The sequence below is a fragment of the Pseudomyrmex gracilis genome, unplaced genomic scaffold, assembly GCF_002006095.1.
Source record: "Pseudomyrmex gracilis isolate BER0280 unplaced genomic scaffold, ASM200609v1 scaffold_486, whole genome shotgun sequence".
NCBI lineage: Eukaryota > Metazoa > Arthropoda > Insecta > Hymenoptera > Formicidae > Pseudomyrmex > Pseudomyrmex gracilis.
Genome location: NW_018021070.1, coordinates 5710 through 28736, shown reverse-complemented (window position 1 = coordinate 28736; position 23027 = coordinate 5710). Strand labels below are relative to the sequence as shown.

The 23027-nt window shown below is 35.5% G+C and overlaps 4 protein-coding genes and 1 long non-coding RNA gene across 13 annotated transcripts; 2 read left to right on the top strand and 3 right to left on the bottom strand.

Annotated features, from left to right (window-relative positions):
* Positions 1-1465: 1465 nt before the first annotated feature.
* LOC109860855 (SCO-spondin-like) lies at positions 1466-2455 on the bottom strand. The gene is made up of 2 exons (XM_020440233.1): positions 2180-2455; positions 1466-2041 (listed from the first exon to the last, which is right to left on the bottom strand). The coding sequence occupies exons 1-2, from the start codon at positions 2280-2282 to the stop codon at positions 1785-1787; spliced, it is 360 nt and encodes a 119-aa protein (XP_020295822.1). The 5' UTR covers positions 2283-2455; the 3' UTR covers positions 1466-1784.
* Positions 2456-2532: 77 nt separating this feature from the next.
* LOC109860852 (tetratricopeptide repeat protein 14 homolog) lies at positions 2533-11679 on the bottom strand. Of its 2 annotated transcripts, XM_020440226.1 has the most exons (14): positions 11531-11679; positions 10727-10919; positions 10500-10624; positions 10339-10415; positions 10115-10237; positions 9754-9968; positions 7543-7683; positions 7252-7443; positions 6471-7167; positions 6050-6357; positions 5643-5812; positions 5327-5453; positions 3893-5243; positions 2533-3706 (listed from the first exon to the last, which is right to left on the bottom strand). In XM_020440226.1, exons 2-14 carry the CDS (start codon positions 10885-10887, stop codon positions 3650-3652), a joined length of 3744 nt encoding a protein of 1247 aa, XP_020295815.1. In that variant the 5' UTR covers positions 10888-10919; positions 11531-11679; the 3' UTR covers positions 2533-3649. The 2 variants fall into 2 exon arrangements, with proteins under 2 accessions (XP_020295815.1, XP_020295816.1); XM_020440227.1 differs by lacking the exons at positions 9754-9968; positions 10115-10237; positions 10339-10415; ... (1 more) ...; positions 10727-10919; positions 11531-11679 and adding exons at positions 8334-8656; positions 9007-9214.
* Positions 11680-12083: 404 nt separating this feature from the next.
* On the bottom strand, positions 12084-15226 carry LOC109860853 (mannose-P-dolichol utilization defect 1 protein homolog). 5 transcript variants are annotated; one of them, XM_020440232.1, is made up of 6 exons: positions 15209-15226; positions 14284-14561; positions 13873-13938; positions 13607-13739; positions 13297-13501; positions 12084-13214 (listed from the first exon to the last, which is right to left on the bottom strand). In XM_020440232.1, exons 2-6 carry the CDS (start codon positions 14372-14374, stop codon positions 12978-12980), a joined length of 732 nt encoding a protein of 243 aa, XP_020295821.1. In that variant the 5' UTR covers positions 14375-14561; positions 15209-15226; the 3' UTR covers positions 12084-12977. The 5 variants fall into 5 exon arrangements, with proteins under 5 accessions (XP_020295821.1, XP_020295818.1, XP_020295817.1 ...); XM_020440229.1 differs by lacking the exon at positions 15209-15226 and adding an exon at positions 14744-14971 and having other exon boundaries at positions 14284-14624; XM_020440228.1 differs by lacking the exon at positions 15209-15226 and adding an exon at positions 14744-14971.
* Positions 14916-17498, top strand: LOC109860856. Of its 4 annotated transcripts, XR_002250889.1 has the most exons (6): positions 14928-15015; positions 15115-15235; positions 15399-15648; positions 15791-17107; positions 17197-17293; positions 17411-17498. It is a non-coding gene; the product is annotated as an uncharacterized LOC109860856 (long non-coding RNA). The 4 variants fall into 4 exon arrangements; XR_002250890.1 differs by lacking the exon at positions 17411-17498 and having other exon boundaries at positions 15115-15200; positions 17197-17289; XR_002250891.1 differs by lacking the exons at positions 15115-15235; positions 17411-17498 and having other exon boundaries at positions 14916-15003; positions 17197-17289.
* Positions 17499-20407: 2909 nt separating this feature from the next.
* Positions 20408-23024, top strand: LOC109860851 (the record flags this gene model as incomplete). Its single annotated transcript, XM_020440225.1, has 4 exons — positions 20408-21538; positions 21925-22102; positions 22367-22767; positions 22876-23024. Coding segments are annotated over exons 1-4 (1684 nt in total), but the record flags the coding sequence as incomplete, so codon positions are not given.
* Positions 23025-23027: the final 3 nt, after the last annotated feature.

Below are 23027 nucleotides of genomic sequence, written 5' to 3'. Positions count from 1 at the left end.
ATGGATAAAAAAATTCAGAAAGATATGAAATATTGTCCACAAGTTTGACGCAAACAAAAAATTACTCGGGTCGTTACTCTCCGGATGTTCGCCGAGAGTGTAAAATCGAGTAACGTGTCTGCATTATCGTAAATAATGAAGCCAATCGTCATTGTTTTCTTAAGTATCTATCGGATACTCGAGGATCCTCGTGAATGCTAATCTAAATGTCCACAAGCTATATTTACCTCGATTATTTACCTCGATATTCTGCCTTAGCCACACACGAGTTTAATCTATCAAGGAATGAGATCGTAAATTCTACAATGGGACTCCAATCGTGGCGAAATTCATATTTCAAGATGCTAACAGAGCGTGTCATAAATTTTTCCCTTCGTTCTGTTGCTTCGTCATATTTGTTTTGCTTTGAGAGTTTCGCAGTTTCGTCATATTTAGTTCCCTTTGTTCTTAAAGTTCATGGAAAGTGCTCAATAACACACATACACGTAGTTAGCCCGATTGGCAACTCAGCAGTCAGCGCGATTGAGAAGAATTGGATCGGGCCCCCAACGCTAACTATATACCGGGCCTTGTGCGAGCCTTTCTAATCCATTGGGAGCGAGTTGATGTTTTCGCACCAGCTAGTAGATGTTAACGGACGTGTTGCCTAGCAGAAGGGGCAAGGACGGCCGAGGCCGACCGAGGCTTGCTCCCGCCCTCCTACCCCTGCCTCTCTTACATGGGAGGAAGTCGTCGAGTCTGGAGAAAGAAAGAGAGGAGAAACCACCGATCTTGCGGAGCGGACTAAGCAGCAACGACCGCGCGTGTTGGTGAGTCGACGCGCCGCGCGTGGTACAAGGATGTGTGCGTGTCTGCTGTGAGCGTGGTTGTTGCCACGATGCCACCGACACCGGATCTCGAGGAGTCGTGCGAGTTAGGAGCAACGTGGGATTTTGTGAAGCGTTGCGTCGGGCGATGGAATTTCGTCCTTCTCGATGCAAAGAAAGGACCGCGCGTCGAGACATTTTTTCGAGAGAGAGAGAGAAAGAGAGAGAGAAGAGACGAGGTGCTTCGTAAATCTCGAAATGAAGTTAAATGCCTGCATGTCTGAGGTTTCTCAGACTCTGTTTCTTTTTATTTGAATACTGTAATGATACTTCATATTATTTGCGAAAAGAATGCAACGCAGGTATTCGATGCCTCTCGATGAGTTATGCAGACACTCACCTGAAGTGTGTACCGCACAAAGGTCTTGGAGCTTCAGGCTTCAGCGAATTTGAAATGGAATTTAAATAACTCGATGATTGTATATATGTACATACACGTGTACATATAACATGTACATATGTATACACATATATACACATATGTAAAAAAATGTAGTATTTATAAAATTCTGTTTTTTTTTTTTTTTTTTTTTTACATCAAGTCTTGCAGTTCTGAAAGTAAGCAAATAACAAATGGCGAGCATGTTTATCGCGCGGGGATACACGTATGCGCAGGTGCACTCCGTTGTCGATGTGTGTGCAAACACGTTTGCGGAATGCATAATTTATCCAATTTAAATTATATCGCGGCGTTTCTTTTAAGTAATCGTTTTTATTTCGAGACACTGACACAAGATTCGTTTGCGTTGAATCAATTAATTATGTTCAATTAATCGCCGCGGTTTTATTAAGAGAATGCTCTAATTAACGTGAAATTCGACGAAAATAAATTCCATTCGTTATTTTCTGCCTTCTTGTTTTTTTCCGACGTTCAACTTATTGTTGAATCCGGAATCTTATGCGTCTTGGTTCGCAAAGCTAGTGTTTCACTTTGGGGCAAGCGTTCTCCCTGACGCAAATGCCATTGTAATCATCCCGCACGTATCCCTTCTCACAGACGCAACCGCGAACGCAGACCTTCGCCCTTGCGCAGGCCATCGTTTTCCACTGCCCCATATTGCCGCAAGTTTTCTGACAAGTCGGAATACCGGCGCACTCGCTGTACTTCTCGTGTTTTTCACACTCGCCGCCGGAAAGAAACTCGTCAAATTCCTGATAGACCGGATAATTTACATCTAGAAAGTCAAAACTCTTTGCAATATCGCGTGAACATTAAATTAAGAGAGAAAAACCGTTATATTATAACGATTCCAGATCTCTCGTTCGAATTCCAAAGCGCAAATTTGCAAACAAAACGTAAAATTCAAACTTACTTTCTCCGGCTTCGAGTGACGCGTCGACCGAATTGGCGGAACAATGAGCGCAGGAAAAAACGGCGACGGCAAACAATACGAATTGCGACCTGACCAACTTCATCGTGCTCGATACGTGGTAAGAAAATGTGCGAAAAATGCGCGCATCGTCGGACTTTAAATATTCACCCCGGGGGGAGATTTATCAAATCGGAGCGGCCGTATCGCAACCGCGCAACCAGTTTTCTACGTACGCAGCAGATACCGCAGCGTAAATAAATCGCGGCTAAAGGGTTGCTAAAGATACGCTTGAACAGGAAGAGAGGAAAGATACATGCTGATTTATGTAAACGGGAAAATTGCCATGAGAAGAATAATCTTACAGTTCCGTGTTTATTTATATACGTACTTTTTAAATTGTACACAGCAACTCGTTTACATACAACATACACCTTAAATCTACTAATTATTCGGATTACAGTTTAATAGTCATTGTAATAATAAAGGACTTAATAACGTATCAGCGTTTCTCTAAGGACGACGCTTTTCAAACCCGAAGAGAAAATACTAGATCTATTCTTTGTGGACACATTTCTGCATTTTCACATTTTTCTCTCTCCAACACACACTGTTAACTACATACTTGGAATAATCTCTGCAGAAATTACGTAACACAGTCTCACAAAGAACAGACTTACCATTCACATCTCACTTTGGGTTTTGGTTTTTTTTTCATGTTTTTACCAAAGGTCTATTAGATAGAAATTACAAAAGAAAAACAATTTGTCTTATTAGATATTTGAATACGACCTGCTACGATAGTCTCTGTTCGATTTTACGTCACATCTTCGAGAAAAAAAACAAGGATGGATTTTTTTATTCACACTTGATTCGTATAGTGCTTTTACCTTTAATCCAAATGTTTTTCTTTTCTTGTGATGTAAAGATCGGTGTATACACTATTGTTGAATAACGGAGAAACAGGTGATTTCTACTTTTCCGATAAAGTATGATAATGAAAAGTCACACGTTAATAACTGTTTCAAAATTCGCGATCACAATCCCTCATTTTCAAACACTCGCAAACTATTCACAAAGTATTTGCTGCTTTAAAACTTTACACATGTATTTCAATAATAAATGATTGTTTTAGAATCAAGTATTAAATATCAACTCCCTTTGAGACAAAACTTAAAAATTACACGACAAATAATGAGAGATCGTAATTAACTCATTTGTTAACAGAGCTGAACAAAACCGATTTCTGGTTAAATTAGTCGTTTGGGTGGAACGTTATTGAAACATTTGATAAATGAAACAAATCAATTTTTGACAAACGAATTGAAGTGATCAGTATTACGACTACGAAGTGCATTTCACATTGATGCTACGACGATTGATAGAACGGACGATACCAGTTTCCAATACACACATTGCATGTATCATAAATCTTATGATTTTCCGCATTAAACGTTCTCTCGCTTTGCTGCTTTAAGCTTCAATGAAATACTCGTTGCCTTCCAAGTTATCGTCGATCGATTCTTCATTCTAGCAACAAATGAGAGTTAATTGCTTCTAGGTTAAGTTTTGTTTTGCACGTGTGTCTGATCATCACCATTATCATAGTCATCGTATAATCAACTCACTTTTTATCATTCGGATTATCATGATCTTCAAATAAATGAGCCGACCATTTTGTAGGCCGTAAACCTACTTACGCAGAGTTTAACAAACCTTATTACTCGCCGCATCACCTCCTTCTCCTTCACCTTCTGCCCATCTATCATAGTCGTCGTCATCCCTTTCCTCGCCTTCGCTCAAAGGTCCGGCTTGTCTCTTGTTAGGCGGCACGGTTGTGCTAGCGTTGCCACTCTGCTGATGCTCGACGTCGTCGCCACCTTCCAGCATCTTATTGATCTTTTCCTTCACCTCGTCAACCTTTCTCATCGGATCGGGAGAGTAGCTACGATCGCTATATCTGTCGCGTGATGACGCTCGACGATCTCTGAAGTCTCGTCTGTCGCGGAAATCGCGGAATCCTTGCTTATTATGGAAGAATCTACCTCCACGATTGCCACGACCGCCACGACCACCGCGATTGTTGAAGCCACCTCGACGATTTCCGAAGCGATTATTATGCTGATTGTTGTAGAAGCGATTACGATTTTGGAAATTGTTGTTGCCGCCGCGATGATTCGGATTATTATAACCTTGGAAACGAGGCTTGTAATAAGTACCACGATTGTTGTACGGTCGGAATTGTCTCTTGCGATAATAACCTCGATCACCAGATCTGCTGCGACTACGACTTCTTGATCTTGATGATCTGGTTCTTGATCGTGATCGAGATCTGCTGTATGTTCCTGATGGCGATCTGCTGTATTTTCTCTCATAATAGCTACCAGATCGTCGATTCGAATATGATCGTGAACGACTTCGTCTCGGCGAACGCGATCTAGAAGAGCCCGAGCTAGAAACACTACGAGATCGGCTACGAGAACGTTTTGCCGGACGATCCCTGCTCATACGTTTATTCACACCGCCCCTGCTGCTCGAATCGCGCTTCTTCGGCGTTTGTCGGTGACTTCTCTCGGTCTCACTCTCGGAATCGGTTCTCGGACCTTTAGCTTGACTTTGATTCTTCGTTGGCGGAGGACGCGGTGGTTCCGGCGGATGTCCGGTTGCACTGTTCTGACCGATAGGTTGAAACTTGCCACCCAGATTGTTTGAGCTAAATTTGGTCGGAGTGCTCTGCGAGACGGACATGGCAGGATCTTTATAAGACTGGAACTTATTCTGAGGCTGCGGCGTGGGATACTTGACCGGTGCTTGCTTCGGCATCGACGATTCTTTCGGTAGTGGCGGCGGTGGTGACGGCGCAGGCTGTGGCGGAGCTGCTCTTTTCTCAGCAAGTTCACGTTGCATTTGCTTCCGTATATTCAAAGACTTTTCAAGAGCCGCGCGTTGCAGTCTCTCCTCCAACTCGTTGTCATCGTCTTCTTCGCTATCCACAAAAACATTAGATTGCATCTTCTTGCTCTCCGGCTGGAGGTCTTGCCACTTTTGCGAAGGAACGTCTTTTTGCCTGAAATTTGTGCATTAACTCGCAAATAAGTAAAAAACCTTCGAGATTATAATGAACAATTTTACGAATGATGTTTGACTAACCTAGCAGCTTGTGCAGCCTTCCATTTGGCATTCAATGCAGCGGTGTCCAGGGTGGGGACCTTCGGTTCTGGATGAATCAGTTGGGACTCTTGCTCAAATATATCTGTCAATGGCTTCCTCTGAATTTCTGCTAAAATAATTATGATTATAATCTTAAACTACTTTGTTATAGACGCGCGCGCGGCGAAATATATAATGCGTAACATACTTATGGGTGTATCCTACTAATCGGAAATAACTTTAAAATTAACGACGTGATACTCGTATTTAACCTGAAATTCTGTCAAGGACAACTCAATATACGATTTGCATGTACCTTTTCTCTGTTGTGCGGTCATCGGCATTCTAGATTCTCGTTCGTGATAAGACTTTGAAGCTTCGTCTCTTTCTCTCTCTCTGCGCAGCTCCTCTTCCCTGCGTGAACTCTCAGCGAGCTTCTCCGCGTTGCTAAGAGGGGAAGGTATGTCATTATACTGTGCTACATACCTATCAAATATAAAAACATAAGTAAAATATATATGTATATAAGTAAAACGTCTGACGGACCACAATCCACATTTATTTGTGCAATCTGAGGACGTGAAAACAGCGTAAAAGAGAACAACATTTTATTGCAACACAACGCGAGATTAAAGTCAAACCTAAGTGCTAACTAAAACATATTCAAAAGAAACAAATATGATACTGAACTGATTATGAGAAAGTGTCAGCAAAGATTCCAACCTTTTCAGAGTTGCACAGTCTTTTTCAACCCTCGCGTAATAAGCACTAAGCTTAGATTCTAACTGTTCCAAATCCGGCAAAGATGACTTTTTCAATGCTTCTAAATCGCGTTCAAGCTTATCCTTGTTTTTACGCTTTTTCCGTTCCTCCTTCTTCTTCTTTTTTCGACTCTTCTTGTCCTCCTTTTCCTTTTCTTTTCCCTTCTTCTCTTTCTTCTTCTTCTTCTTCATTTTTTCGCTCTCAGAGTGTTTCTTTTCCTTTTCTCTTTCTCTCTTCCATCTCGCTGTTTCTTCTAAGAATTTTCTTACCTGTGTGCACAAGTATGTAAAAAACAAAATTGTTATATTAATTTTTATATTACATCTGAAGATGTAAATAGTATTTAAAAAAATCAATATATGAATCGAGAAGTTTTACTTGCCTTATCCTCGTAATCGGAATCGTCCTTGGTTTGTTCGAGAAATTTTCGCACTTTGATCTCGTAGTCATCCATTTTTTCGCGTGTATTTGCAGTATAAGACGCCGGCGCGATAGTATCGTGAGCAGTTGCAGCTGCTGCCGGGGGATTGTTATACTGAGCCATACGCTTACTAAGCGGCGAAAGCGAACTGCGATGATCTTTCTTGTGCTTGCGCTTTCGGTTTGGCGAACGAGATGCCGAACGCGAACTTCCGGATGATGAGGAGCTGCTTGAATCTGAGCTCGATGAACTTGAACTTCCACTGGACGAAGAACTGGAGCTAGAACTCCATCTTTGTCTTTTCTTCGATCTAGATTTTCTCTCCTTTTTGCGCTTCTTTTTGTCTTTCTTATTTTCTGCAACCTCGTTCTCGGTTTCGAAGCTCTTAAAGGTATCAAGAGGATTTAACGACGCCGTGAGCGTCTTGGATTTTATATACTCGATCGAATTTCGCGCCTCCTCATGATACGGAGCGATCGCCAAGCAATTTTCATATGCTTTCTGAGCTTCCTCATACTTCTTCTCGTCTTCGTAACTGCGGCCGAGCGCGACGAGCGTTTCCGCCATGTACTTACGAGCGTTCGCGTGTGTTTGATTAAGTTTCAAAGCTGTTTCAAAGTCGTCAATCGCTTTCTTGAAGTTTCCGCTGTTTGCGTATCTGTAACGAGTAGACAACAGAATATTAATCATCGGCGCGCACACCAGCGCCTTAAAAATACAAAACGTTCAATAGGAAACCTACAATGCTCCTCGAGCGACTAATCCCTCAACATTGCGAGGATCAATAGTGAGCGCCTTGTTGAGGCACTGGAAAGCTTCGGCATGGTGACCGGCTTTGAAATTATCTATACCCTCAGCAACGCTTCGGAACGCCCACTTGCTCGCTTGCGCTTGTCTCAATTCAGAAGCATACTCATTCGGAGGAAATCTCTCTCTGCAAATCAGTAAACAAAAAAAAATAATAATTTAATACATATAATACAGTCGAATACAAAATTTATAAACGATAACGAATTTACAACAATTTATTTACCTCAATCCAACCATATTGGAATGATTGTCTTGTCCAAGACCGATTAAGTCGCACAGATATTTTATGTTGTTCGGATTGTTGAAGCCAGTACTATTCTCCAACAGCGTTTCATAACTCTGGCCTTTGTTGTCCATCGCTTTCCTACACCACATAGAAAAAAAAAAAAACCTGGTTATCGAACGTTGCAAGAGATCTTTGAGACCTTTGCCAAAGAAGAGGAAACCGAAGCTACTTCATTAACGGTAAAACCAAAGACTTGATAATCATGACAACCGAATCCTCATAGTCGTGTCAATAGATATAAATGTCTGTCAGGCAATAAAAATACGTCTCCGTCGTTCTCCGATATTTCATCATAGTATAGGTTTTCTCTTTCTCACATGTGCACATATATATTTATGTATGCAATTTGTTGCATATTTTTTTTTTTTTTTTTTTTTTGCCCGTGTACATATACGATGTAAATTGTTATTATTTATTCCTGCCCGACAACGTAGATTTCTTCACTTCGATCTGCATGTATTATTCAGTGACACGATACTAATGCCAAAAGTGCTTAGTGTTAGTTCCGTCGTTCCTCAATCGTATGATATACGTAAATCGTTACGCAACTTCTGGTATTAGAGTCGTTTCAAAATCCACGTTTAAACCGTTAAGAAGCAGCATGGGTCCGAAACAGGGATGCGGTGCAGAAGGTTAAGATTCCTTTATTATACCAGATATATAAAAAGTCGCATAGTTATAAGTCACATTGGTACACAACCTCAGTATTATGTAAACTCGTCTCTCACCTTTCTCGTACCCGCTAAGACGTATATTTCTAGTATTTTGTATCACATTTGTAATTGAAGGATTTTTTTCTCGACACAAAAGCTCACGGTCTATTATCAATCAGTGGTGTGTTTCGATTTTTTTTTTTTTTATATAAATTATTTTGGTGCGATAAAATAAATTGCATAGCCCTAGAAATGGTTGGGAGCCACGCCTGATTGTACATTATCTTCCAAGGCTGACCAAAAAAAGTTTTTTTTTTAGATGTAGTTTTTTCGTCTGTTTGTGATGTCATTTTTTTTTATCAACATGACATCACTTTTTTTTTATTTTTCAATATAAGCTGTAAGTTTAAACATTAAGGCATTATTATGACAAGGCGCGATTCTTTTGAGGCTTAAAGGTATAAAAGGTTTCGGGCAAATAAGATTCGAGTTGTTTGGTCTCTGCTTCGTATCATTTTTCACACGTTATTACACATTTACTTGAGAATCCGACTTACCTTTCTGAAAATCAAAATATGATTGTGCACGTGTGGAACTATGGAATATCTCTTTTTTTTTAAGTGTGATGTATATAAAATAATTTATAACAAAATTACATTAATACACACTGAAGATAATTGTACACAGAGTTTCGAGAGTTAGAACATAGGTAAGAGACCAAACAACTTTAAATCAATGTTATACCTACCGTCTAAACTCACACTTTCTGGTCACTCAAGACAGAACGTCTCTGGAAATGACAACCTCAAAAGTCATTTGCGCCATAGTCTGGCTGGTGCTTTGAGAATAACATATCACAAACGTAGATAGAATATGTGCGCAACTGAGCCATGTCAACCAATGCTCAAGGTTTGAATTCATTTGTTTTTCACATTAGAAATTCATCATCATATTGAATATCAACTTTTACGTTACATAGAGTATCTGGCACCTAAATTCATAAAAACGTGTAAGAGGAATCAAATCTAATTTACCTACTTTTGTTAGTATTTTAGAATGCTTCTCTGTTAATGCTCAGCTTTCCTTTCCCGCCATATTGTACATATCATCATAAATCTTACCTTTATTTGATTAAAAGTGAAAAAAAATAGAAATAACGAAAAAAGTATATGCACAACAATAAAATCCTACTGCATTATCAAAAAATATAGAGAAAATGTACAAGTAGAGGAAAATTGTCAAGATATTGACTTCAGATCCAAATCGACAAAAGTTTAACTTCTCTGAATGCAAGTGCTCTTATGCAATGCAAAACAAAAGTGCGACATCACAAAAAACGCTTTCTCATCGCGTTTAGCACGCGTGTCATTAAAATACCTCCTGATAATGTATGGTAATGTATACAGAACTTATACAAGAGTTAGTAAAAGCGTATTAGAAACTGAACTGACTTTTGCGCGACTACACTTAGTTATTAATTGCTCTGTTAACTTACTTGTAAGCCTCTGGAAGATCATCGGAATGAATAAGTCCCATAGGTGGGTGTGGCGCTTGCCCTTCCCGAGCAGGTATGTTCATAACAGCAACAACTCGCTCAGCTTCAACGTTAACTTCACTGACTACGACGCAGACGAGATCATTTGCCATGTAGCCCCTTGTTACACCTTTCTTGTCCACCGCAGGCACAGTGGCCGTATTTAATATTAGTGCCTATTACACACAAATGAATACTTATAAACTCGATAATCAAGTTAGTAAGTACGACTTCAAATGTTCTTTTAAAAACTTATTTAATCAAGATTAAATAACTGTTAATAGATCCGTTAAGAGAATATTTAATAAATAACGAATTTTACCTTAACTCCTAATTCAGTAACAATTCTGGGACAATCACTGCAGTTGCAAAGCACCTTCAGAAGCAGACCAGCTGAGCTTTTACCCATTACTTGCGCGAAAAGTACATCTCCAAGTACCAAACTCTAGAAATAAATTATAAATAAATTTACAAAAATCAAATTCAAATCTTGCGCGAACATTTTGCTTCCTTATATTGTATCAGTTTTTATAAATCATTCCGTACCTCCAAAAAATTGCGAATGCGCTGAGACTTCTCCATGGTGACAAAAGTATCAATTGCTGGCACTGTAGCATAAAATTCTAGACATACAAAATAAAATAATCATTATTGAATAGTATGTTGCATTTGAACAAATAAAAACCATTTCAGAAAAATGTTACCACCTTCATCAATCGCCTCTTGCTTAATGCATTCTGCAGCTTTCTCCAAGTTTGCTTTATCATAGAGGGTGTCAGCTTTTTTAGCAAGGAACTGTTGAAGCTTCAGACGTTTTCCTCTATCTCCAAAGCTATATGAAAGAAATGTAAAAAATTTGATTTAAATAAAATGCAAATAAACAACCTGCAGTGTGAATCCAGATTATTATTATTATACAGTTACACATATGTACCTGAGAGTTTTTTGTCGCTGTTGATAGATATCGAAACTAGGTTCCTTAAGATTGAGCATAGCCAGTTCACTTTCGGCGCGTTCTCCCTCCCATACTTTCTGCAACTGCTGGCCATGGTAGTTCAACGCTTGCCCCACGAGACGGGGGTCCATATTTTCCATTTTTGTTCAGCCGAAAGACCTAATCTGCAAGACTATCAAAATTAAGTTCCAATTATTTCTTCATTTTTTTGAAAAACATTCACGAATATATATCCAGGATTACGGAAACATATAGATGTTTCTAATTAGTTCCTCATGCATAAAAAAAGCCTTTTGAACGCATAGAGCATCCAATGTCCAAGAACACGTGATGAGCGTTATTCCTTCGTCCAGGAAACTCGTTAAAAATATGCTCATTTACACGCCTCAGTTTCATTTATTATCGCGTGCCCACCCGATTGTCCGGCGACGTTGCATCAAATCATCAATAGATAGCAGCATTCTGTGCATCGTCGCGCTATATCAGGGACAAAGAGCGGACCGCATCGGTGAAACCTTGTGCGCGACGAGTTTCGTCGGCGTGGCCGTAATGAGAAATTCTCAGTTGTTTCGTAACAACGCTCGCGTAGGCGGGAAGCGCCGCGCTATATTGATTTATCGATCGCAGTACGGTCGTTGCGGCAAGGCCCGTGTACTGCGAAGGGCATCGCCGCCATGACGCTCTCCGCCAGAATGGCCACCTTCTTTTTCTCAAAACGCTCATATCTCGCCAGCGGAACAGGAGCATCCGCGGATCCGTAATTTTAACAAGAGAACAACTTACCACTCGGCCGGGATATTACGTTCCGCAGAGATCTGGCAATGCAAATTCAGAAAGAATCACGTTGCACTACGTAACATCGTCGGGAACGAACAAATGCTTGCGCGAATCACGCCACCATCCCAGCGTACTGCGAAGTGAGTCACGATTCTAACGAAGCGGAAACTCGAAATGATCGCGCAGCGCCAGCGCGTGCGCAACGCGCAACGAATCCTTCTTTCCTTTATCGAACGCCACTCACAGGAACACGTCGATACAGCGAGATTTTCGGCGGGCTGTATAAAAAAGTAATACTATCTTAACTAGAAAATATATAACGCAATCAAACTTCTGACAAAATTGAAGCACATTTCAATACGAATGACTCAAAATCTAGTTAAATAAATAAATGTTAAGGCATTCACATATTGACTGGTGTAAACATATTCAATATTTTAGATTTCTGCATAAAACTAGTGACAGCTTTTGTCGCAAATGTATCAATTTGTTGATTGCTATTCTAAGTGGAAGTGAGTTGGAATTGAGGTCATGAATTTCATACATAATTCAATGTGAATTGGTTCCTTAGACAACAGTATATATTAATTAACTTGCTAGTACAAGTAACAAAGAAGGCATATAAAATATGATTTACCTGTCCTTGATATGTTCTAAAAAATAATATGATATGTGTGTTATGTATCATATAAATAAGTTTAACAAGTGTGTAAGTAAGGCAGTTAACAATAATTTTCCCCTTTCAAAAGAGGAGACTTGGACTCCCGAATTGTATTTATTGCGCAGACATTTAACATATTTCATAGTATATTGTCTTCTTGCAAAATATGTTTAGATGATAAAACGAAATGTGTATACAATATTATTTTTCATATAACATTTCATCAGGCTACACAAAATGATATTGTGTGACTCCGTCTTACTTCTACAATACAGTAATAATATTGTCCTCGAAACTGTGTGTTCTTTAATATATTCCACTTCCAAAGATATATTTTCTAATAATAATAAGTGCCATTACCCAAGCATTTAATTGCTCTACCACGTTATTCTAGCTCAGTGATTCTCAAACTTTATTGGCATTGTAAAGCATAAAAACTTTTCTGGAGCACGCTTTATAACATGAAAATATATGTTGTATATAACATATTGTATAAAATATGAATAGAAATAAAACTTTATAAAAATAATATTTAAGTGTACAAAATTTATATTTATATTTAATTGAGTAACAAATATTTTATATACAAGTAAGTTTCTTCTTACATTTGTAACTTCGATAATACTTCGATAATATTTGTGACGCTGTTTGAGAATCACCACTCTAGCTTGAGATATCATCCCTACAAGATTTTATGTATCCAAGCGTTATTAAATATACAAATTACATCAATGGCTCATATAAATTATAGCTCGCACATTGTGTATATAAATTTGTTTTCTCTTTTGATCTCTATTTCTTCTTCTTGATTGTCTTTTCTTGTTGCACATTCCAATAATAAAGTAGTTGCAATACTATCACAGCATTTGCCACTGTGGAACACGTGTACATTATTATCATGGATGCATCACCGGTCTCCTGAATGGAAGTAAAGATTCTCGCAAGAGATCCGAAGAAGAGCAAGAAGCACGTTATTGCCGATAACTGGCCAGTATTTCCATTGGAATAATTCGTATAAGCTTGTATAAACTGTAATCATACATATATATATATATATATCGATGTGCGCGCAAACACACATACATGTGTATATATATATTAAATTACTTACCTTACTAACAAGAATAATAGGTATATTCATTGCTTGACATGTCCAAAGAACATGAATAGGTGTTAATCCACTATTAGCTGCAAAAATCACAGCCAGATAGGCAGAAAGAAATGCAGTTGCTTTGGTTGTTTCGCCATTATAATGCATTACTAGAACAGCAATAGCCACAGTTTGAAACCCTAAAAATACTCCATCTCCCCAGGCACTAAAATTTTTATACAATCAATATTATATGTCAACTAAATTTGTAACAAGAAAACAAAGATTTGGCCTCTGTTATGAATTCTTAAAAACAAGTTGTTCTACTCACCTAAATGGAAATCCATTCATAAAACTATATGATGACATTGCAGTAATGGCAAACAAATCCAATAACACGCTGAAGACATTGATTCCTTCACCACTTTTGCTCTTTATAATTTTTACAATTTGAGGTACTTTTACTGAACACAAAATCAACAACTATACTTAGAAAACATATGTACAGAATATACATTTGAGTTGTATACATTTTAAAACAGATAAAGTGGATCTCAAGTTTACAAATATAGTTGTGCTAATAACAATTGTACTAACCTAGAAAAGAACCGGCAATGATGCCGAGTCCTAAACCTTTGCTCAATGTGGCTTTGAAACATTCACCTGAAATATTATTAAAGAAATTTGGCTTTATTTCCAAAATATATTTATAAAATCTGACTTTATTTCCACGTTATATTTATAGAAAAATCCTTTTTACTTTTACATTAACAACAGGTTATAATATATATATATATATATACTTTTCACATTATAAAAATACTAAAAATTGACATAAATGTTCTGATAAATATAAAGCAACATGGAAAGCAAATGATTTTTAATCTTTGAGAATAGTAACATTTGATATTTTAACCATTAAAAGTGATAACTTGTGAATAAAATGTTCCTTTTTATTTACAGAAAATTCAAGATAAAACTGCATTATCGCTATCGAAGAAATCTTACCATGAAGAAAATTAAATTTCTCGAAATACTCCTTCATGCATTTTTCAGTAAATAATAACGACGCTGCTTTTCTGATTATTTGCTGAATCATTTTTGCGACTGGCACATTCGTTGACTCGTCCGCTAATAACTGTTATCTCGGTTTCTTCATGAAAAGACGTTGCACTTTACAAGTCGTTCATTAACAATGAAAAAAATTCCTAAGTTCTCTTATCTCTGTAACGGCATTTCTCATGTTTTTGAATGTCTGAATAGGTACATTTATGCTTCAAACGTCACTGAAATCATGATGTAAGAGGTTTGTTCTTTTTCTGTGTTTTCGGGACAGCATTACTCCTGGACTTACATATATAGAACAAGTGCAAGATTTTACACACGAGTGTATAAAGAACATCATCGTGCAACAATCATAGCGGATTGTATATATATATAGCATATGTTTGTCATGTAGAATACGTACACAATATCATGCACAATATAACGTACACAAGCAGAATACGCGAGGAATGCACGATCGATAAGTGATAACAGCTGATAACGTAATTGATAACTGCTGGTGATGCCGATGTTACGTAAACATCATGATAATCTATCGTGGAAGTATCGAAAACTTTGATACATTAAATATGTTCCTTCAGGGCGTGTCTTAGGAGGTTATCAGCTGGAATCGTGGACTCTTCGACTTAGATCAAACCGGAAACACGCGAAAAAACTTAAGCAGTAAGACTAAAGGTGATACACAAAAGAACTTAAGCAGTAAAACATAAACAATAAACAAATCAGCCAATCACAAGTCAACATTGATTTGCTTAAGCTCAATTGCATTTGCAGACAGAACGCGACAACGACGTTACACCTGACAACAACGCGATAGTCAATCAGCATTTTGTTCTTATGGAAAAGCGGCACATTAATTGGTTATTACCTCTTGCTTTTTATTCCCGGCACGTTTGTAAGAGCTCTTGATCTCACTGCTTAAGTTTGTTTTTGTATGTCCTGGCTTCATTCTTTTTGATTTTTGTAGTATAATAGCGGCAAAAAAGTATAATTTGCAGAAATAATTCAGAACAATCAATAATTCTACTTTAGAACACTTAATTATCTTTATTTTGTAGGTTTTTTCAAAGCGTAATGAGACATGCAGGCTGCATCATCAACTGGAGTGATTGGATGTATTGGGAAATGCATGAGTGGTTTGACAGTTGAAGAGCTAGATAAAATAACAGATAACGTAAACAAGACTTTGTCTCATCCAAAAGGCAGACAGATTTTGGCAAAGTATCTTGAACAAAACAATCTTAAAAGTGGTTTGGATTGTTTGGACTTATACAATGTCTGTTCAGATTTTCTTGCTAAGGCTCAATCGTAAGTCCATCACAACATATAATCATATCCACATTTTTTATTCATGTACGAAATTATGACTTTTAAATATTTTTGTAAGCGTCAATATTTATCTATATATATATATATATATATATATTACAAAATATAATTTACAATTAAGGGAACGTTATGTGGACTCATTAACTGAAGATGTAACAACACTGATGGATATGGTTGATTCTGTAAATGGAGTTGAGCAACTAGATATAGTACTTCTACGGCAGTTTGATGAGGCTTTAACTAACGGAAGTAGAGAGGAATTGCTTGCTGTAATAGAAGAAACAAGAAGTAGAGTGCGAGATTATTTAAGAGGTTTACATGAAGATTTTAAACGATATGCATCAGAACCATGTCCGTTGACAAAATGCGTTTTGTAAATTTGGTGACAAATAATTATCTGATATGCCTGGTGAGATAATCTATAAAATCCTACAAAAGTTTTTGATCATTTATAAGATGTTCTACATTTGGTTTTTTCAAATTTTGGAAAAAGGATTTAGTGCATTCACCAGAGTACAAGGGGTTAAGGCTATTTCTTTTAGATTTAATATATTCTGTATCTATACAGTATTTATACTGTAAGGTCTGTGATGTACATTTTTATTTTCATGTCTTATTTATACCCATTTTACACATGATTTATCCAGTACCTCAAAGCTGTAAGATAATTGTACTTAAAGATAAAATTGTTATAGAACTGTACAAAGATAAAATATTACACAACTTCAGCAACAAATAGTACACCAAAGTCAGATGAAACTGTTATAAACAACTGTTTTTCATTTTTATACAAAATACACTTCTATAAATAGAAGCACTAAGTCTAGCAAACATGCTCTATATAGTTTAGTTTGTGTGATGTCGATCCGCTATTTGAAAGAGTATGTAAAAAAACATAAAAACTATAGAGTGGTTTAGTATTCAAGTAAGTTTTATACATTCAGCACCAACACATTTATTTAGAAATGCATTTTTTTGTTATAATATTTTTCGTCTGCGCATAATGGACAAAGTAGAAAAAGATGTGCGCGCGCAGAAAAGGACAGAGATTTCCTCCTGTGTTTTGTTTCTTGTCAAATTCAAACAAATACAACAAAATATATAATGCTGGATATAGTTGTATATCAGTCTATTTATAATTTATGTATGTAAAGGTCTGTGACATCAATAAAACAACATCCGTTAACGAGATCGAATCGTATTCCATTTTCTGATCACCGACAAATGTCAACGGTCATGTGTGCGAAACATTCCCGAGAGAAATATGTTGACACGCTGAATAAAATACGTGATACCATCGAAAAATTAGATAAAAGTTTGAAGTATTCGCAAGACTTAGAAGCTGTCAGATTTCTGCGATATTCCACCTTGAAGTCTCGTACTGCAATTTTGACGGATGATTTGAGAAAGGCTAAAACACAAAACAAACAGATGTTGAGTGAGCAAACAAATTTGTAAAATAAGATATCAATACTTTGTAGATAATAACTGTCACTCAATTTCGCGAATTGATTCTTTGATCTTTAGATTTATTTCGCCAAAGCGTGACGGATGTTCAACTTGATTCTGTCGATATATTGCCGGAAACTCTAAAACGACATGTACAGAGAACGTGGCATCAAAAGTAACTATTTTATTTAACTCACGACGAATTTTGAATTCAATAGATCTACTTGAAAATTCGCAGAACAAAGATTATTATTTTGCTCAGCAATTGTATTTTTTTTTTTGTGACTACCAGGTATGACGCTTTACTAATGCAAAATAAACAATTGAAAAAAAAAATTATCATAATGGATTATATGATAAAAGGAAAACAACAAGAGGTATAATTGAGCAAGCATAATAGAAGAATATGGCGGAAGTAAATTTATGCAAATTTAAGCAAATCCAAGTGGATATATAAAACGGTTTTTTTTCGTTTATATAAATTACTCGTTCGTTTAAATAGATATTTATTAATCTACGAGCAAAACTACGTTTGACTATAAGATTTATTAAGTCTATTGATATTTTGTCAATGGCGAGCGTGTGGTTGTAAAAAGATATGTTAGATATTGTCGTTTTCGTTGACATCAAAATCGTAGCAGATCTGTATATTGTATACATAAGAGATAGACCTGTTCTGCAGAATTTAATGTCAATTATTCACCTGAATTTTGAATCAGATTAAAAATCAGATTTTACATCTTTTTCTGTCACTATTTTGACGACTAAATTTTTCGTGAATATTCAACGACATCTTTAGAACGACAAAATAAAGTAAGAAAATTTTTTGTACGATAAATTTAGGTATTAAGCAAAAGTGCATTTATATAAAAACAGATATAAAAATAGAATTTACTTAAAATATACCAAAAAAAAAAAGAAAAAAAATAAGGAAACACTTCGCGACATTGTTCAAAAGTTCACTTCATGCATTGCTCATTGTCACTATTACTGATTTTTTCCTACTCGGAAAAAAGTTATTTATTACATAAATGTCATAAGTCAAATCATGTAAATTGCATGCACTTCACTCAGATTGATCTTGAAACTCTTTCTTTCTCTAACTTATCTTCTTAAAACCTGCTCGTATATGTATGTTATCTGACAGCAGGCATTTGAACATGCACACAATTTGGTCGCACGACGACTGCTTTTCTGAATCGTACATTTTTTACTTCGAAATTTTATCGTCGTATATCTCGAAAAATCAAAAACCCAAACAACAAAAACACAAGAATACTTTTTTTATAATTTTTTCTACGTGAATCGAACGAGACTAAAAAAAAGTCGATTGTTCAGTCGTTATTAAAAAATGGCGATTAAAAATCTCCCCTCCATTGAAATGCCTAATTTTCGTGTATAAGAAACACAGTGTGCTCGCACAGTTCGAGCGCCACTTCGTGCGCGTGAAATTGGCGCGAGGACAACTGGGTTGGCATTAACTGTATTGACGTACGCAGACAAATTAACTTTGTNTTTAGCAGTTGATAAAGCAATAATTGGAGATATGATATTAATCAGAGAGATAATAGAAGAGACTGTACGTGAAATAAATTCTGCGTATGATAGTCTTGCATAACTATTTTAGTATCAGATCGGCAGTATGAGACTGTTCATTGGAGAAAACTCGTAATAAAGACAGATATAATAAATAGTTTANTTTAATTCTCGATTATAGTTTAAAGTGTAACTTATATAAGGTAAAGATTTGTACTTCACAGTAAAACAATTTGTATATTATTTTTACGTAAGTCGTAGTTGCGTTTAAATTAGAAGTGTGCATTTTATAGGTATGGTATAAAAAGTAAACATTTATGATGTGGACATATTCTATATTTGGTGCGCTAGTGATGTATATATGTATTACAGTAAAAACATAACATTTTGTAAATATATTTACTTACTAGTCAATGTATTCATTAACATATGATTTTAATAAAAGCTCCTACTTAAATATAAAAGTACTATTCCTAAAATAAATATATGTATTCAGATAATGCGTATAATTGTACCACACGACACATTAGTAAAAATAATATCACGATAAACTTACTAATGCTTAAATGAACTGAACAATTTGTCTATTACACTATTTGTAAAGAAATTTTAAAAAATGACTGAAATAATAACTAAATAATAACTATTATAAGACTCTCTCTTATTCCAACTTACAGCATAATAGGATTTAGCAATGTAAAATACAAACAAAACTTCATATTCTGAATCATCCTGTAAGCAACGTGACGGTTTAGATACGTTTTAGATACAAACAAGTATTATGTGTCATTGTTATCTTTCCATTTAACTTACTTGTAAAACAAAAGAAAATTTAAACATATCTCGTAGATTAAAACCACCCTTATATGTAATATATAAAAAATTAATATATAAGTATGTATTAAAATTTATATTTTTAGAAGTACAACCGCAGTACCCTTATGTGTGATTACTTACGACGGCAAATTAAATCTGTCTGTGGTGATTGATAAAGAAATAATAAGAAATATGAAACTAATCCGAGAAATAATAAAAGACACTGTACGTGAAATAAACTCTGCGTATAATTTTCGAAGTCATCAGACAATTCAGTAAAACTGAAAAGAAAAGAGAATATACTAAAAATGTCAAGTAATTCTTGATTATTCTTCTTCCATTTTTGGTATGTCTGACAAATACAATATTTTTTATTAGTACATGAGTTGTGTATGCGTGCATACTATAACATAATTTTACTAATGTAGGCATTGAAATGTTTTAAAACGTAAAGTTCGAATTGAAAAATAAATAAAATATATTGTTACTAATAAATTTAATATTGATTTATCCAATTCCGTTTTACGTCTTCGTTTTTTACATTATCCTGTATCTCCTTACGTTGTGCAAAACCTAAAACTAAGTTAAAAAAGAAAGATATCGAGCAAAAATTACTAATTTCTCGATTTTCTCAACAATTTTTGCCTCCGCCAGAGTAATATATTATTGTTTTGTGGGTTTTGTAAGGCACGACGCTATGATATTACAAAACCGAACAATTAAAAAAACAAATTATTATGATAAATTACACAATAAAAACAAAACAAAAAAAACAACATAAAAATAAATAATTCAGCAAAACAAATATGCTAGCAATAAATCTATGCAAAGCAAAAAACATCAAATGTGAACGGTTTTTTACCGAAAAAAAAAAAACTTTCGTATCTATATATCAAAGCAGTTTCTCTCTCTGTTGTTAGTAATATTCTTACCGAGCTGTTGTCCGTATCGAGCAAACTCAGTTTTTTTCGTAACAAAATACAAAGTAACGAATTACAAAGTAACTGTAAAAAATAAGTGTGACGTAAGCTGCGTTAAATATTGAAACCATAAAAACTGTATAGTATTTGATTTTTACACTTAACGTCAAACAACTTAAACTCGATAGCAAAATGCAATCTATAATGTTAAGTGAAACTTTTCAAATAATACTGCGGAAATTATTAGGAATTACTTGTTTCTTATTATTTGGTCCGTTTCTCGTCATCATACTAATGTTTTTATACATCTATCGTTGTTCGATTGAAATTATCTTAAAAATTCAACTTAAAGACAAATTTGCCGGTATATTAGAAGGTTCAGACGCTTTCTGGTCTATCGAAGACGTTTCGCTATCTATGGTCACTGTCGTGATACTTTTGAAAAAACCCGCAGGAAGTACAAATACAATCTTTTTGAAGAATGTTAGAAACTTCTTTAGTCACCTTTCGAAAACTATCCCCACAGAGCTCAAAAAACTGTTCTACTATAGATATCAGAAGTATGGGTACTTTTATTGGGATAAATCACACAAATTTAATCCAGAAACCGCGATCCGATGGCTGGAGTGCGAAAATAATACTTGCGATGGATCCTGTGAGAATCTTTACAGCACAACTTTTCAAGAAAACTTAAGTTCTATATGCAACAGACCGTTGTATGACAATCACAAACCAATGTGGGAGATGCTCGTTGGCAGACGCTGTCCTAAATCTTCATCTTCCATCGAAGAGGATCCGAGCTTGTCTCTCGAAGATCGTTTCAATACTGATATCGATGAAATACCAATAGTATTTCGTTATCATCATTCTCTTGGTGATGGTGTAGCTTTTTCCAACCTGTTTAACAAAGTAATTTTTGACGACGGCGTGATAAAGGAACATTCGTCAATAATGAACTTCAAGAACGACATTTCGACAGCCAAAGAACATCATTTTATAGAAAAACGAAGAACTTCCCTAAAAAGAAAAATTATTACAAACTTGAAAGAAGTATATACCAAAATTAAAAAAATCACAAAAACTATAATAAGTATATTCTTTGCATTTGAAATCTACATGTCTCAACTTGTTCGTAGTGCCGATAAAAGGTACGACAATATTTTTATTTATTTACGAAACATCTCTTTTAACATAGCAAACGTTATAATAAAGGAAATCGATGTCTCTTTACATTAATGACATGCAAATTATTGTGTATGTGTAAGAATTGTCTATTTAAATATACGTAAATTTCCAAAATTTCCACGTTTATTATTTTACATGGTTAAAAAAAAATTAACATGTACAAAACTGCACGTGTGACATATTAGCTCGTATACTCTTTACTACTCACAAGTCACTACTTGTCAGTTGTACATTTTCACAAAATTTTTAATTGTATAACTATCTAAATTGTTTATTTGTGATATCTGTCGTGATACGTATTTAGATAAGACATTTCAAGCTATGTGTCATCACTACCTGATTTTTACAGTGTTCTGCGTGGCCAGCCTTTAACAGGTGAAAAACTATTGTTTTCCTATATGGAAAACGATGCGAATAACTCGCAGCTTTTTATGAAAATTAGAAAAATAAAACATTGTACAGGAGCAAACTTTAATGACATAATACTTACAGCGTTTGCTGGCGGTCTAATTAAATTTTATTCACGCGTAAGTAGACTTAAATAATAAGTGCTTTAATTTACTCACTAAGAGCTGAAGTTGGAAATAAATGACACTTGAAAAATAAATGCGTTCTGATATTCACTGCCACTCCAAATCTATAACTTTACGTCACAGGCGCTAGAAATTTTTAATACTAGCAGTAAATTTTAAAACGTAACATTTTATGATTTTTTTCTGTATTCTCTCTTCTTTCTATTTTCTGAAAATGTTGTACACGAACATAACGAAACAAATATGTTCTTCTTGCAGATACAAGAAATAATACCTGACTCAGTGTCGGTCGTCATTCCAACTAGAATGTCTGCGCCTGATGAAAAACTATTGCTGACCAATAAGTTTTCGTCGCTTTCCATCAAATGTTGTTTTATTGACGGAGACAAAAGAGATATATCAACATTAAACAAAAGCTCTCGATTTTTTGAACGTCTCCAGAAAACTGCATCAATAAATAACAGAATTAGAAATAGTTTTGAAGCACCGATAAATTTTTTCCTCATGAATCATGTATACGGACTTTTGCCAACAAGAGTTTTGAGGCTTTTTTCTGCATATTTTTGTATAATGGCATATAGTAATTTAAAAGGATCGCAAAGCAAAGTTCATATTTTAAAGCATCCTATGAGCAACGTGATGTTGTCCATACCACACAAGTATTGTATATTATTATTCGTGGATCTTGACGTACTCGTAAAAATGAAGAAAAATTAACCAATGATTAAATATTAAAACAATTCACATATTATGATTTACATTTTCAGAAGTACAACTGGATTGGCATTAACTCTAATATCGTACGCAGACAAATTAACTTTGTGTTTAGCAGTTGATAAAGCAATAATTGGAGATATGATATTAATCAGAGAGATAATAGAAGAGACTGTACGTGAAATAAATTCTGCGTATGATAGTC

Bases quoted from the DNA above. Each gene is read 5' to 3' on its own strand.
- LOC109860855 (XM_020440233.1), bottom strand. From the start codon at position 2,282: ATGAAGTTGGTCAGGTCGCAATTCGTATTGTTTGCCGTCGCCGTTTTT. The intron at 2,042-2,179 runs GTAAGTTTGAAT...TTGACTTTCTAG, and splicing joins GTCACTCGAAGCCGGAGAAA to ATGTAAATTATCCGGTCTAT.
- LOC109860852 (XM_020440226.1), bottom strand. From the start codon at position 10,887: ATGGAAAATATGGACCCCCGTCTCGTGGGGCAAGCGTTGAACTACCAT. The intron at 7,168-7,251 runs GTAGGTTTCCTA...TACTCGTTACAG, and splicing joins TTAGTCGCTCGAGGAGCATT to ATACGCAAACAGCGGAAACT. The intron at 5,813-6,049 runs GTTGGAATCTTT...TATATTTGATAG, and splicing joins GACTGTGCAACTCTGAAAAG to GTATGTAGCACAGTATAATG.
- LOC109860853 (XM_020440232.1), bottom strand. From the start codon at position 14,374: ATGATTCAGCAAATAATCAGAAAAGCAGCGTCGTTATTATTTACTGAA. The intron at 13,939-14,283 runs GTAAGATTTCTT...ATAATATTTCAG, and splicing joins GAAATTTAATTTTCTTCATG to GTGAATGTTTCAAAGCCACA. The intron at 13,740-13,872 runs GTTAGTACAATT...TTTTGTGTTCAG, and splicing joins CATTGCCGGTTCTTTTCTAG to TAAAAGTACCTCAAATTGTA.